Source organism: Fukomys damarensis, unplaced genomic scaffold (genome assembly GCF_012274545.1).
Source record: "Fukomys damarensis isolate Sample0158 unplaced genomic scaffold, DMR_v1.0_HiC HiC_scaffold_16, whole genome shotgun sequence".
In the NCBI taxonomy this organism is placed as follows: Eukaryota; Metazoa; Chordata; class Mammalia; order Rodentia; family Bathyergidae; genus Fukomys; species Fukomys damarensis.
This window is the reverse complement of record NW_022900928.1, coordinates 13,286,314-13,300,041: the sequence shown is the minus strand read 5'-3', so window position 1 is coordinate 13,300,041 and position 13,728 is coordinate 13,286,314. Positions and strand designations below refer to the sequence as shown.

The window sequence follows — 13,728 nt, the reverse complement described above, 5'->3', positions numbered from 1 at the left end:
TGCCATGGGAAGAACTTATGTGTTGGCAAATCCTGAGTCCTGCGGATCAGTAGCTCCAGTCTCAGAAGTATGGAAAGATCCGAAGCCAGAACCCACAGACAAACTTGTACAAAAGGCTGAAGAAGAAAAAAAATGAGCCCAAAGTATCTGGAGAGCCCCCAAACAGGCTAACCATCTCAGATTAGTTTGTACCATTTGAGGAAGGAGCTGGTGTACAGTAATGGAGATAGGCATTGATTTCTTCTCTTCCTGGGAGTTAAATAGAGCAGTCCTCCTGGGACAGAGAAGGTACCCTGCTACCTTTCATGCTCAGACTGCTCTACCTGAATTCACAATAGAGGGCCTGGCAGCTTTGACCACACACAACTCTCCAGGCTGCCTTTTCCCAGAGAACCGTGAGAGTGCAGGCTCAACGAAGCAACCCAACTGGCAAGCTGAGGCTGCCTCCTGCTTCAGCTGAGAGGCTACTGGTGGTCCTTTGTGAAGCTGTAAGGACTAACAAAACAGACTAAGAAGAGAGGAAAGATGTTCAGTGGGTGCTACATCTCTCCACTCCACTCTTCCTTCTGTACAGCAAGTTGTACCACCTGTCACAGTCTAAAGCTCTGACACACGCTACCTTTATTCACTTTCTAACTTTTTACAACAGTTACAGCCAAAGTTATACATTTTATAGCCAATGCCTGATTACTGTGTACTGGGACTTTAGCACAGAACACGTCTAATCCTTAGAATGATCCAGTGAGATCAGGGCTGTCAAGTCTAGAGAGGCTGAGGGTATTCATCAGAGTGCCAGAGTTCTTACAACATACTGTCTCTAAAGGAGGAGGACAATGGCAATAGTAGCCACCACCAACTGAACACTTAAAAAAAATGCAAACCAATTCATTAAGCACTATTTTTACCATCGCACAAACCCATGTGGCTGGAGATGTTATTATTCTTTCATTATAGGTAATGAAAATGAAGCTCAAAGAGGTTATCCAACTTGCCCTGAACTGTGCCCCATATAAGCAGGACCCAAATCCCATCCCATCTGACTCCAAAGCCCAGACCCAGGTTAAAAATGTGTCTATAAAGTATTTCTTCTGCTGAGGGTCCAAAAGACCTGTTGAACCATACCTAACCCAAGGTGATTAGAGTTTGGAAAGTCAAACACTTAATTCCCCAAAGAGAATGTAGATAGCCCAAAATATGAGGGTCATTTCTGAGCAGGCTGATTCCCTACACACAAATCCCAGAACAGTGTTCAGATTGCTCCCAGCCACCCCAAGTCTTTATTTGAATATCTTACAGGTACAAGTTTCACAGCTTTTTTATTCATCCATTCATCCACTCACATGCACAGCCAGACAGAACACCCACGTACTTATCTATTAACTGAACACTCACTATTTACCCAGTACTGATAAATGGACTTACCATTTTCAAAGAACTCATAGTCTGGTAAAGGTAGCAATGAAAAATTATTAAGTAATGACAGGGTATTAAGGAAGGTTATTTACTACCCTGAGGTCAGGGAAGGAGGATATAAGATAAACATAGACCAAGATCTAAACGATGTGCTGGAGTTGGGAATACCTAACCTTCTTGTGATAATTACGCCTCAAATTCACATCACCCACTTACAGAGGCCTTCCCCCATTACTCAAACTAAAGTGGCTACTCCTTGTCCCCCAGCCTCACAAGAGCCCATCACCTGTTTTATTGTCTTCATGCACAGATCCTGATAAAAACTGTTTTTCTGATTTACTGTTTGTCTGACCCTCTACCCTCATAAAAGCTGAACGGAACCTTGCCTCTCTCTTTGAACACTACTGTATTTTCAATATCTTCAGTAATGTATAATCCACTATGTGCTCTCCATAAATGCTTGTAGAAAAAAAAGACTATATGACTGACTGCATGAACAAACGCATCAGTTCACAAAATGAAAAGTTTAGAATGCCTGGGGTAGCAAATGGGGAATGCTAAGAGTTGTATCAAGCATGTATAGGAACAAGGCCCATGCAAGGATTCAAAAGCACTGCCAATAAAACTAGATTTTACTCTGAAGATGACTAGACTATTCATTCCTCCAGCCCCAAGACAGGATTTCAGTACCACCAGAAAGGCCTGGAAACTGAGAAAAGAGTTATCTTCTTAGATGCGTTCCTGTCTGAGTTAACAGTTTTGAGATGCTGAATACAAACAGGACTGCTTGGCTTGTTTGGTTGGTGAGCGAGAACAAGACATCCTCAGCTAAGTTAGCCTGTTGGAAATCCAAACAGAGTCCGAGTCTGGCAAGAGGCAGAACACAGATATCAGGGAAAAGCAATGATGGACAGAAGAAGGTAGAGAGTAGGCTCATCACCCCTTACAGCACATGGGGTGGAGTAGGGTCTCTATCATAGGACTGAAAAGCCTGTGCAGAAAACAAAGACAAGGCAGGAGGTGCAGAGAGGGTTCCTAGCCCTTCTCCAGTCCAAGGAATTTAGTAGGAAGAAGCTGGAGGAGATATGAGCTGAAGAGCAGGCTGTAGGCTGAGGAGTGGTGCTGTGGAAAGCCTGGGCCACTGAACCACAGCTCACATTGCTAGGGGATAAGCAAGCTCGGCAAGGGAAAGGTGCAAGTGCTCAAGGGATACTCATGATCAATGAGATCCAGAGGATTAATGATGAAATTGGAGAGGTGTAAAGAAAAAGGGCCAAAAATATTATGAAGCTAAAACACCCTAGAAGCTAACACATCTGATACTGGGCATCTACTATGTCTCAAGCATCATGCTAAATAAGAACCTTATACATTCATTTAGTCTTTGTAATAATCCTCTGAAGTAAGAAAAACTGAGGTTTAAAAAGCACACATCATTGGTATGACATAGCTAGAAAGCAATAGAGCTAGGACTTGATTCTGGTCTAACTTCAGAGACTAAGCTCTGGGAGGAGATACTTATTAGGGCAAATGGAACACACAATAGGATTGAGGGGACAATCGGCCCAATGAGCCACTGGTTGTTGGTGCTCCTTTAAAACCCTCACACAACAAGTCACTGCTGGGTCTTCTGCCATAGCCACAGCTGTTCCTTGGGAACCTACCCCAACTTCACTCTCAGTCCCTATGGCCTGGGTGGGTCACTACCCTGTGCTAGGAGTGAAGCGTGTGCCAGTAAGCCTGTGCCAATCAGCACGGTGCACTCCCTGGCCACAGCAGATAGTGTGGGACATAAATGTGATCAGGAGCTTCTGGGTCTTTCTTATGGCACTAGTCTGGGGTTGCTGCAGCTATCTCATCACCAGATCCCAGAATGTGCCAGGAACATCCCTATGGAGTTTAAGACTGATTCCACCCTAAGGTGGGCAGGGGCCAGAGCCTGAGAGAATAACTTAAGAAGACACTGTTGGAGCCCTAAACTCAGCTGCTCTAAAGCCAGATCCATCTAGAACTTTTTAGTGGCTTGAACCAATAAAATTTCCCACTTTAAGGTAAATATGTCAGTGTTTCCTGTCATCTTCAATGAAGAATAATGAGGGCCAGGGATTTGGCTCAGTGGCACTGCACCTGCCTGGCAAGCACAAAGTCCTGAGTTCGATCCCTGGTATTGAGGGGAAAAAAAAGAATATTGATATTTGGCTAGGTATGATAGTGTACACCTGTAATCCCAGCACTTGGGAGGCTGAGACATGAAGTTCGTCACAAGTCGAAGGCTAGCCTCAGTCACATAGTGAGTTCAGCATGAATGACATAGTGAGACCCTGTCTCAAAAAAAAAAAAAGGAAATAACAAAATGCTGGTATTTACCATCACTCATAAAGACAGCATCTGCTTATATGAATGAGGACAGAAGGATCAGGGTGAGAGACAAAGAGGGAGAGGATGAAAGCTACGGCTGAGGCTGCCCACTTACAGGGAGGGAGTTTCCAACGCACATCATCAGACTGGAGGAAAGGAAAGAGTCCTGCCTGATAACACATTTTAACTTACCAAATGTCTGAACATCTTATTCTATAAAATACAGAACACAAGTGTAGTTGCTTGGCTGACAATTTCATCTCTGAAGAAGTTAGGGGGAAATGCTATTATGTTTTTATTCTCATCAGAAGGAAGCTTTCTTTTGAAAGGGAAGGAAACTTGGGCAAACATGATCATAGGATTTTAAGAGTTTATTAAGAGCAAAATATGAATAAGTTTCAAAAAATTCAAAGAAAAGTTAGGGAAAATGCAATAGCTTAAGACCTTAAAGGGAAGTGATCCTTTCCAGAACTAAAATTATGATAGCTAATTAAAAATTCTTCATGTGAATAGAAAACTTAAAAAATCCAAATACCGGCTAGCAAATTAATCCTCAAGAGTTCTAGGAAGATATCATTTATTAATCATAGCATCCTTTCCTGTTAAGGCCAATGTCACTCTCACATTCTCTTTTACATAGTACCTTAGCAGCTACAATGAGCTGAGCAAAGTTGAGATATATTATGGCTTAAATATTAAGTGTTCCTCAAAGACTCAGCTTTAAGGGCTCAATTCCCAATGTAGCAATGTTCAGAGGTGGGGGCCCAGAGAGGCGACTGGATTATGAGGACAATAACCTCATCAGCAGACTAAACCATTGATAAACTAGTACGAAAGTGAGTTTCAGGAGTGTGGTACAGTTGGAGGAAGCAGGCCACTGTGAGCACACCTTTGAAGAGTTATATCTTGCCCCTAATTCCTTCCTCACTGTCTGTCTCTGTTTCCTGGGTGCCATGAGGTAAGCAGCTTTGCTCCACCATGCCCTTTTGTCATGATGTTTCTGTCTCATCAAGTGACAGAACCAACTGACAATGGAGTGAAACCTCTGAAATCATGAGCCAAAATAAGTCTTTACTTCTTTAAAGTGCTTTTCTCAGTTATTTTGTCACAGTGATGAAAAGCTAACACAAGACATAAGCAACTATTTTACATTAAGGATATCTTCATTTACTGTATTATTCATTCATTCAAATGCAAGTGAAAACTGGAAAATAGCACTAGAAAACAGCATGTGCTCTAAGAAAGCCTGTCAAAACTACTCAGTTTTCTCCTCCTCGGATGACCAACAAAATACAGTGACACTGTAAACAGATACCAGAAGGCTATGAAGAGAGGCTTTTAGGTCACCATGGAAGTGACAGAAAAATTCAGGCTGGATTACAACCTGGTATGAGTCAGAGTCAAAACTCACTGAACACCCACAAGTAAGAGTAGAGTTACTGAGTAGCCCAGGGATTTAGCTCAGTGGCACTGTGCCTCACAAGCACAAGGTCCTGAGTTTGATTCCTGGTACCAAAAAAGTTACTAAGGGCTGATGGGGAGATTGATCGGGCAGTCTTTGGTCTTGTCTTGTTCAAAATATCTATGTATTCATTCTTCCAGTCTCTCATTCACTTGTGGAACAATCATTTGAGAGTTTACTGTGTGTTAGATGTTGTACAGGAAAACCTATGCTGAGTCCTGTGTGAAGCCTAGGACACTGAAAAACTGATGGAAGGGGTAGGGCCGGGTGCTTGGATTGAGGTCCTATGGAAGATCTAGAAGTAGGCCCTGAACCTACCTGTTGAAGGTGGTCATTTTCTATAGCAATGATTTGTCTGCCTCAGGAAAGGGAGCCTGAGGCTAGGAAGAACTACGATACCAAAAGTTACAAAAATAGGAGTTGGAAAAGGTCAACAAAGTAAACTATATCACATGAAATCCAGAACCATTCGGTGAAGCATTGCATCCTTAGGTTGCTGGAAAATGGGCCCTTAGTTTTGAGGCCTTGTTGACGGAACACTATTAAAGCAGCCTTTATCCACAGCAAGGAATCCAGATAGGGACAAATGAAGTCCATGACAGCTAAATGCATACTCTGACTTTCTGACTGATCCTCTGCTCTCTCTGAACCCCTCAATCTCATTCATATTTCTGCTTGGGATTTTCTAGGCAGTCATCTATAATCAACAGACTCAGGACTCTCACAGCCCCCAGGACATGGGAGACAGCTATAGCATCTTTCCTTCCTTGCCACACTCTCTCCTGTCCCAACATTGTCTATTCCTTCTACCCAAGAGAAAAAAAAAAACATACGCATACACCAGCTTCTATGACTGTGTATCCTGCACAGTATTTGTGAAGAAAGAGGACTAGATAGCATCTATCAGGGCTTCCAGCTGGGGAAGACAGCACTAGTCAGTCAGTTCTGCATTTTCCTGCTGGAAGCGCTCCTAATTAAAAAGGGCTACAAAGAAAGGCAATGCTTACTAGCAGTGAGTAAATGGTGGAAGGCCAGATACCAGAGGATTTCATCTGGGACCCTCCAGTAGGACTGACCTCTTCAGTGAAGATCGAGACAGCACCTGTGCAGCCTGGTTCATGGCCCTCACCCAAGCATTCATGTCCTCCAGGGTGTCGGCACTGAAGAAATAGGTCCTCATGCCTGACTGCTCGGCCTGGGAGCCCGCCGTGGAGCTGTTGTAGATGAGCGCTCGCATCCCCGTGTGCACAGCCTTTAAGTGTGGAGATAGAAAGCCAAGACAGAGAGGTCAGCATGTTTCCCTTCTGGGAACATAAACAAAAAGGCACACCGTTCATGCTCTCCCCCGACAGACTAAAACCCCAATACCAGTCAGCTTATCTCCATATCCAAAAAGCACTATCAGCTGGATTCCATTTTCCTACAGCCAGGCCCAGTGACAGCTGTGTCTGTTCCCCGCCCAAGCAAAGCCTTGCAACTGTACCTGTTCCATTTGTCTTACTCTTGCCTAGGGCATGGTACAGAGGTAAGGCCTTGATAGGAAACAGACTTGTGTGTGTGCGTGTGTGTGCGTGAGAGAGAGAGAGAGAGAGAGAGAGAGAGAGAGAGAGAGAGAGAGAGAGAGAGTGTGTGTGTGTGTGTGTGTGTGTGTGTGTGTGTGGTCGAGGATCAAACCCATGATCCACGTTTGCATGCTAGGCAAACACTGAACCACTGGGCTACAGCCCCAGCAGAATAGAGTATTAGTTTAAATACTCTCATGCTATAGAAGCAGACTCTTGGGGCTTCCTGTTTTGGTTCTTCTGATGCACACAATTCCTTCTTTGGCTAAAATAATGAGTTAAAATCCACTGCAACGGCATGTGGCTCGGTGTAAGTATTCATGTTGCTTCAACTACCTGGCACAAAAATGCAATGTGTGTCCATCAAAGATGCTGCTGTACTGTCTCTCTAAAACAAGAAACTAGCGAGTAGGGTAGAGCTGACCAACACTTGATTAAACATTCTGAAAAACTTACTACGTGCCTCTGCTTCAATGTGCATGTTCACGTGTCCCTGCAAAGTACTTCAAGGAGGGGCTCTGGGGATGACCATGAAAAGTGACTGAGATGGCTTCCAAAGCAGAAGTAGCACGAGTTTTCCCCCGTCTTTAAATTTGTAAGAAAAGAGTTCACTCAAGCTACATAGGAAGGTAGTATAGAAATAGGACAATTTACTGGGTGCCTATAATACTTGAGTGTATCTCCGGGGTACTACACCCAGACCTGAATCTCATTTTAATGCCAACAGCCTTAAAAGAAGGTAGGGACAGAATTTCTGTTTTATAGATGTGGCTAATGAGGCTCTGAGATACAAAGTTACTTTCAAGATACTCACATACAGTAAGAGATTCTAGCATTCATTACTAACTGATACTATGTATTTTATGTAGTTGCTTATCTCCTGTTCATCAATCATCTTTCTTCTCCCTCTGAAATAGAAGTTTCATAAGAGCAGGAACCTCTTCTATCTTGTTCCCCAGCAATAGTTCATGGTACGTAGTAGGCACCCCATAAATATTTATTGAATGAATGAAAAACTAGAGTTCAGGTTTGACTCCAAGTCCAGGCTTCTCTGAACAATGCTTGTAGGTTCCCTCTAGAAACGCAGACAAACAGGTCACTGATCCTCTAATCTGGATCTATAATAAAAGGCAGACCCCAACAAAGACCATCAGAGAAAACAAAATGAGAACCAATTAAAATCTGGAAAATGACCTGCTTTTAGAATGGCTGAAAGAAAATGTCTGAGGTGAACCTTCAGCATTCACTTCTCCCTCTACTTCTAGCATCCAGTTCTAGGAGCCTATTAAATATGGTCCTACTTCTGACATCCACATGTCTGAGTCCATCTAGTTGAGGGACAAAGGAGTCCAGGCAAACTTGGCCTCTAGCCAAGGTCCCTAGAGTGGCCCAAAGAAATCTCATATCCTTCCTTTACACACCTCATATACTGACATTAGTCCCAGAACTACTCCTATTTTAGCAAGGTGCAGCATCTTATTGATGCTGCAAAAAGAAGAGAAGGAGAAAAAAAACTTGTGCATGTTTTACTATGAATCAACAGAAACTTTTGGAAAAGTCCCCTAGGTGATGTCCTCATAAGATCTTGGAAAATACCCTCCCAGCCTTTCCTGCCCAGCCAAAGACAGTCTGAACATGCACACTGGATAGAGAAGGTCCCTGAGGTATAAGAATTCATGGAGTCAGTCTTGTCCAGAAATCAGCTCAGGACACACTTCAAGCATAAAGACATGAGTCTGCACGGCTGTCTGCAAATAGGCCTTGGGAACTGCAGCCACCATCATAGAGGAGTCACACACGATTGCAACTGAAACTCTGTTTGCTGTCCCACCCACTAACAGGTATGCACCCAGCTGCTCTGGACTCTGAAGACCAGGTTCACAGCTGCATTTTGACTGTGCTGAGGCAGATGTGTTAACTGTGAAGATAGGAAATCCAGGGAGCTCCCTTTCCATCTAGCCAAGGTCAAAAGTGCCCCAAGTATGAGAAAGAAAGATGTGAGGGCCTAGGTGACATGAAGTCTTTTCATCCCTGCCCTAGTCTCACCTTGGAGATGGTTCCTTCCTTTCTACTCTTTGCTTCTCAGTTAAAACAATCCCACTAGACAACTTTACATAACTGAATAGAAACCAGGCTACACCTTAAGGAAACAGTGTGAGCAAGAAAGCATTTACCTCAAAAACACAGTGCTCCTAGGATGACTGCTTTGCTAGCTTTTAGACATTGGGTCTGGACATGGTCCTGATAAAAGGAACCAGAATCCTCCCACCTCAAGCCCCCAAGGTCAGACTTTAGGTCAGGTGAGAAATACAGGGACACCCACAAGGCCAGGGCCACCAAAAGACTGATGTGGGTTTTTCTTTATTAAGACAAGATCTTGCTATATGGTTCAAGCTACTTTGAACTCACCATGCAGTCCAGGTGCTCTCAAATTCGTGGCAATCCTCTTACCTCATCCTCCCAAGCACTGGGATTAGAGACATGTGCCATGAAACCTGGTATTATACACCCTTGAGCTTACTCATTCTACAATAATTTACCATTTATTGAGTGTTTACCAGGTGGAACACTCAGTATTACAAGTTGGAGGGACAGTCTTACAAAAGGCCATTACAATTACAGCCAAGTAGATGAAAACTCATGACAGGTAATTACAACTGTAGAAAGCGTTATTGAGAGGCACAGGCTGCTACAAAAGAGGGAAGGAAAACACGGCCTGACTTGGAGAAGACTGACCCAAAGAACCCACACTCCAGCTGACTTGACACAATAAGCACTACCCTAGGAATAGCAGGGAGGTGATGCTGAGATCCCACGAAGGATAAGAGCACAATATTCTCTCCTCCTCCAGGATGGGACCAGTGTGACTGGCAAAGACAAACAGGGGCGGCAGTATGAAGTGAGGCTAGGAAAGGCTGGATCTCCAGAGCCTTGAAGATGTCTGCAGAGCTGTCTCTGCTCTCAGAACTTGAGGACCTCAAACACATGATGCCTTCTATATAGACAAGAGTCAGCTTACATTCTTGGTGAAGTCTTCCTAAGGAAAACTTGGAAGGTGGTGTGAATCTAAGATGCATAAAAGATGTTTTCTTAGAATGCATTTTCACACTTCCCAATGAAGTGTTAAGATGAAATATATATAGATACAAGTTACTTTGAGGATATTCCAGATGCTGTCCCCTTCAATTACATGCAACATTGTTAGCCAAATTGTTTGCTCAATAGAAATGCTCAAACCTTGGGGCGGGGGTGTATTTTGAGTAATACTTTCAGGCTTGGCAAAAGCCAAGTCTGAAAACCACTGAACAAAAATAATTTTAGTGAGGCTTCTGAGCTATAGAATAGAAGAGGGTTCTTAAATGATACAGTAAATGTTCATTCAAAACACCTCAGTTTCATGTAGCATTCAGGAAATGATCAAGATAAGACATAAAGAAAAAAGTAAAAAGGAAGAGAAGTTGTCCCCTCTCCCTGAAATAAAATTGAGAGGGCAGAATTCAGGGCTGAGTTCGGCCTCTATCACCTTCCAGCTTTGTGACTTGGGATGTTTCCTAAACTCTCAGAATCTTGTTTCCTTACTCTCTAAAATGAAGCCAATAATAAGGACTTCTGTTGTGGCTTGTGTCTAGATGTTGCCCCAAAGCCTCATGCCTTCTTTTCCAAACGTGGCTGAATCTGGATCATGTGATGCTGGGATTAAGGGAGTGTGTGATTATAAAACTGCTAGGAGAGTGACTGGTTTGGCACTGCCCTAATCCTGGTAGTCTGGATGGGATAAAAGGGTAGAAGGATACTATTAAAGTCCCTTATTACTTTTGCTACTTTGTGTGCACCATATTGTTTCTCTTCTGTTTGACACCCCTGCCTTGGAGCCAGCGATTATGGACTGAAACTGTGAGCTAAATAAACCTTTCCACCTTTGACTTTATAAGTCAACAAGAGAAAAGTAACTAACACACTTCATAGGCTCCTGAGAGCATTAAAGGTGGTAACAGGTGTAAAAGTGCTTGGTTTTACAAATAGAAGGCAATACTGTTCTATGCAACAGGACACTTGGTGGTGTCTAGGAAGAAGAAAGGGACAGCTCAAACCTATGGAGGAGCAAAGCAGAAGCATCACCTGGTTCTGTGCTCCCTTGGGAAGGAAAGGGAGCAGGGAGAGAAGCTAACTTTCCAAGCACCACTACCACAGACTCCAGATCAAGATGCTAGTACAAATGATCAATTTGCAAAAGCCTCCACAGACTGAGGACCAACTGCTAACACCATGGTCACCATGTGCTAACACTCTCCTTCAACCCTTCTAAAGAAGAGTAGGTTTCTTTTCCAAGATCCTTTATCTATTTCTGTTTTGTTCTGGTACCCAGGATTGAACTTGAAACTTTGGCACTTGCGAAGCAGGCAGCGGAACCACTGAGCCAAATCCCCAGCCCCCTATCTATTTCTGGAAGAGATGAGTTCTGCGCAGTCTCTGCCGAAGTACCTACTGTCTAGTGCTCATCTTGTACCCCAACATGGGACAGTTAAGTGACAAGTGAGCAAGGGCAGGAGCTCCTACCCAACCGGAAGTGCACCACACCACTTGTACTCTAAGTAGCCTCAGAAGGCTATGCCCTTGGGCTAGTGGAATCAAAGGTCACCTGCTGTAGCGCTCTCTGAGACTTATGTCTCAACTGCTAAGAAAGCGAATCTTCAGTCTGTCACATTTGCACCATTTTTAGCGGGGGGGTCCAAGACTCATTTGCAGTTAAGGAATCTGGGAGGCAACCAATGGAGAAAGCAAGGCCTTGGGACTCCTCAAATGCAGGCCTAACTACCTTCCCATGACCTCCACATAGGTGCCAGAGAGCATAGAAGGACCCATGGCCTTCAAATGACCATGGCCTCACTCCCTCCAAATGGCACAGCAACAAAGTAGAAAAGGGACTCCACTGCCTGGGGAATTTCAATAGTCCAGAAAGTAAAGTAATTTCATTCTAATTTCTTTTCAGCAAAATAAACAAAGTAGACAAACCTGACCAACTCTTCAACATGCAGCCCCTCACTTCTCAAAGTGAGTTTTCATAATATAATATAACGGACAAATATGCTGTGGGATCATCAGCTGCACCACCTGGACTCACTACGGAAAGCATGAAAAGAGCTGTGTCAGACATGTAATTCCAAGATGAGCAGTCATAGGGAAAAATGGTCTAAAAACTTCAATAAGACAAGGTGACTTGAAAGCTCAGCTTCACACAGAAGTACAAATGACATGATATTATTATTATTTTTTCTTCCTGGTGCCAGGGATTGAACTCAGGACCTTGCACTTGCCAGGCAGGTGAAGCGTCACTGAGCTAATTCCCCAACCCCAGCATATTATTCTTGTCTAAATAATTTATTTAACCTGAGCCTGAAATTCTCTAGCTTCTGAACCTCCTTCCCCTCCCCAAAAAAGCAACAAGCATAGTTGTTATGATGGAACTGCTCATTAGAGAAGGGCAGTACCTTAAAAGAGTACTTGCGACTTATGCGGTCTTCAGGGGCCACAGGTGAGATCACATAGCTGGGCAGAGGGATGCTTCCCAGGACCACTTCTTCTCGGCTGTCTTTGAATGGAAAAACACATCAGAACAACCTTCAAGGCACCTTTCCAGGGCATGCTATTCAGGGCTCCTTCTGTTTCCCGAGGACTACAGTTATCTCCTTTTCCCAGGTCATGTAGGTGCTCCGTGTGTGGATGTGCTAACAAATGCTGAACACACAGGTGAACTGGACATGGTGCCCTCCTTGAGAGCTTGTGAATGGAGAGAGGTATATGAACACACTCAACACAACTTGTTAACTCTTGAGAGAGGGTAGTGTGCCAAGTGTAAATGGGGCACATGGTCTGGGGAAGGTTTTAAAAGGTGTTTCATGTGTTTTCAAGGATGGGAACGAGTATTCTAGGTAAAGAGAAACTCTCAGACAAAGCTACAAGCATATGTGAACAATCCTTCTATTCTTCCATTCTTTCAAATCTCCTCCATACCCAGTGGTCTCTTACTTCCTAGTGATAGGGTTGGTCTTGTTGCTTTCCAACTCAAAGGCACTTGATTCCCTACTGGACAAAAAACAAAGCCCAAATTGACCCTGCCTATCCGTGACAACCTTCTGGTCTTAGCATGTTCTCCATATAAGATTCACCTGGCCATACAGGTCTGTCATTCTACCTTCTTCTGCATCTAGGACTTTCCTCAAGTTGTGTCTTTTCTTTGTAATGCCCATCTCCTTTGACACAGGCAAACCTGTACCCATCCTTAAAAGTCCAAGTGAAATCCTATCTCTTGTAAGAAGACTTAGATTCTCCAGCGGAGAATTTACTCCTCAGTCTCTCTAATAGAATGGCCTAAGGACTTTGGCCTAAGTAATAGGGGAAAGTGGATTCTACTCAACTTGAACTTGTTAATTTCACCTTAAGGTGTCAAGATTGGTAAAACTGGAGTTACCAACAATCGACATAAACAAAAGTAAACAGTTGACAAAGTAACGGGTTTCTAATTAACTCAGGCAACTGGTCTAACTACTGGATTTAAGAGATCATTATTTCCATCCCCTCACCACCCTCTTGCACAGAGCCCTTGGTGACTTGAGCCTCAAGCTCACCTTTATAGTAAAACAAGCAGTAATCAGCAAGCACAAACCACCTCCTCTTCCACAGTCTCATCCCAGAACTATCCTGCAAAACAAAGCAAAGCAGTCAGGGGATATATGAACATCCTGTTCCCCTCCAGTCGTGTACAACCTGAATCTGGAAGCAAGGCTTGCCTATATTCATAGTTTCTGTTAATAAATTAATGAATGCTTTATTGAATAGCTATTCTTTGGATAGGACATTAAATTTAGACTCGATAGCTTATCACGGGAAGTTAGAGGGCTTTTTTTTTTTTTTTTTTTTTTTTTTTTTTTTTAT

The 13,728-nt window shown here is 43.4% G+C and overlaps 1 protein-coding gene across 15 annotated transcripts in view; it reads right to left on the bottom strand.

Annotated features, from left to right (window-relative positions):
* Plekha7 (pleckstrin homology domain containing A7) overlaps window positions 1-13,728 on the bottom strand; it is a 128,340-nt gene that overhangs the window by 43,981 nt on the left and 70,631 nt on the right. For all 15 annotated transcript variants that reach the window (XM_033764118.1, XM_033764113.1, XM_033764116.1 and 12 more), the window contains 3 exons: window positions 13,422-13,494; window positions 12,285-12,385; window positions 6,310-6,485 (listed from right to left, as the gene is read on the bottom strand). In XM_033764118.1, the coding sequence (XP_033620009.1) occupies window positions 6,310-6,485; window positions 12,285-12,385; window positions 13,422-13,494 (350 nt within the window). The remainder of the gene's footprint in view (window positions 1-6,309; window positions 6,486-12,284; window positions 12,386-13,421; window positions 13,495-13,728) is intronic.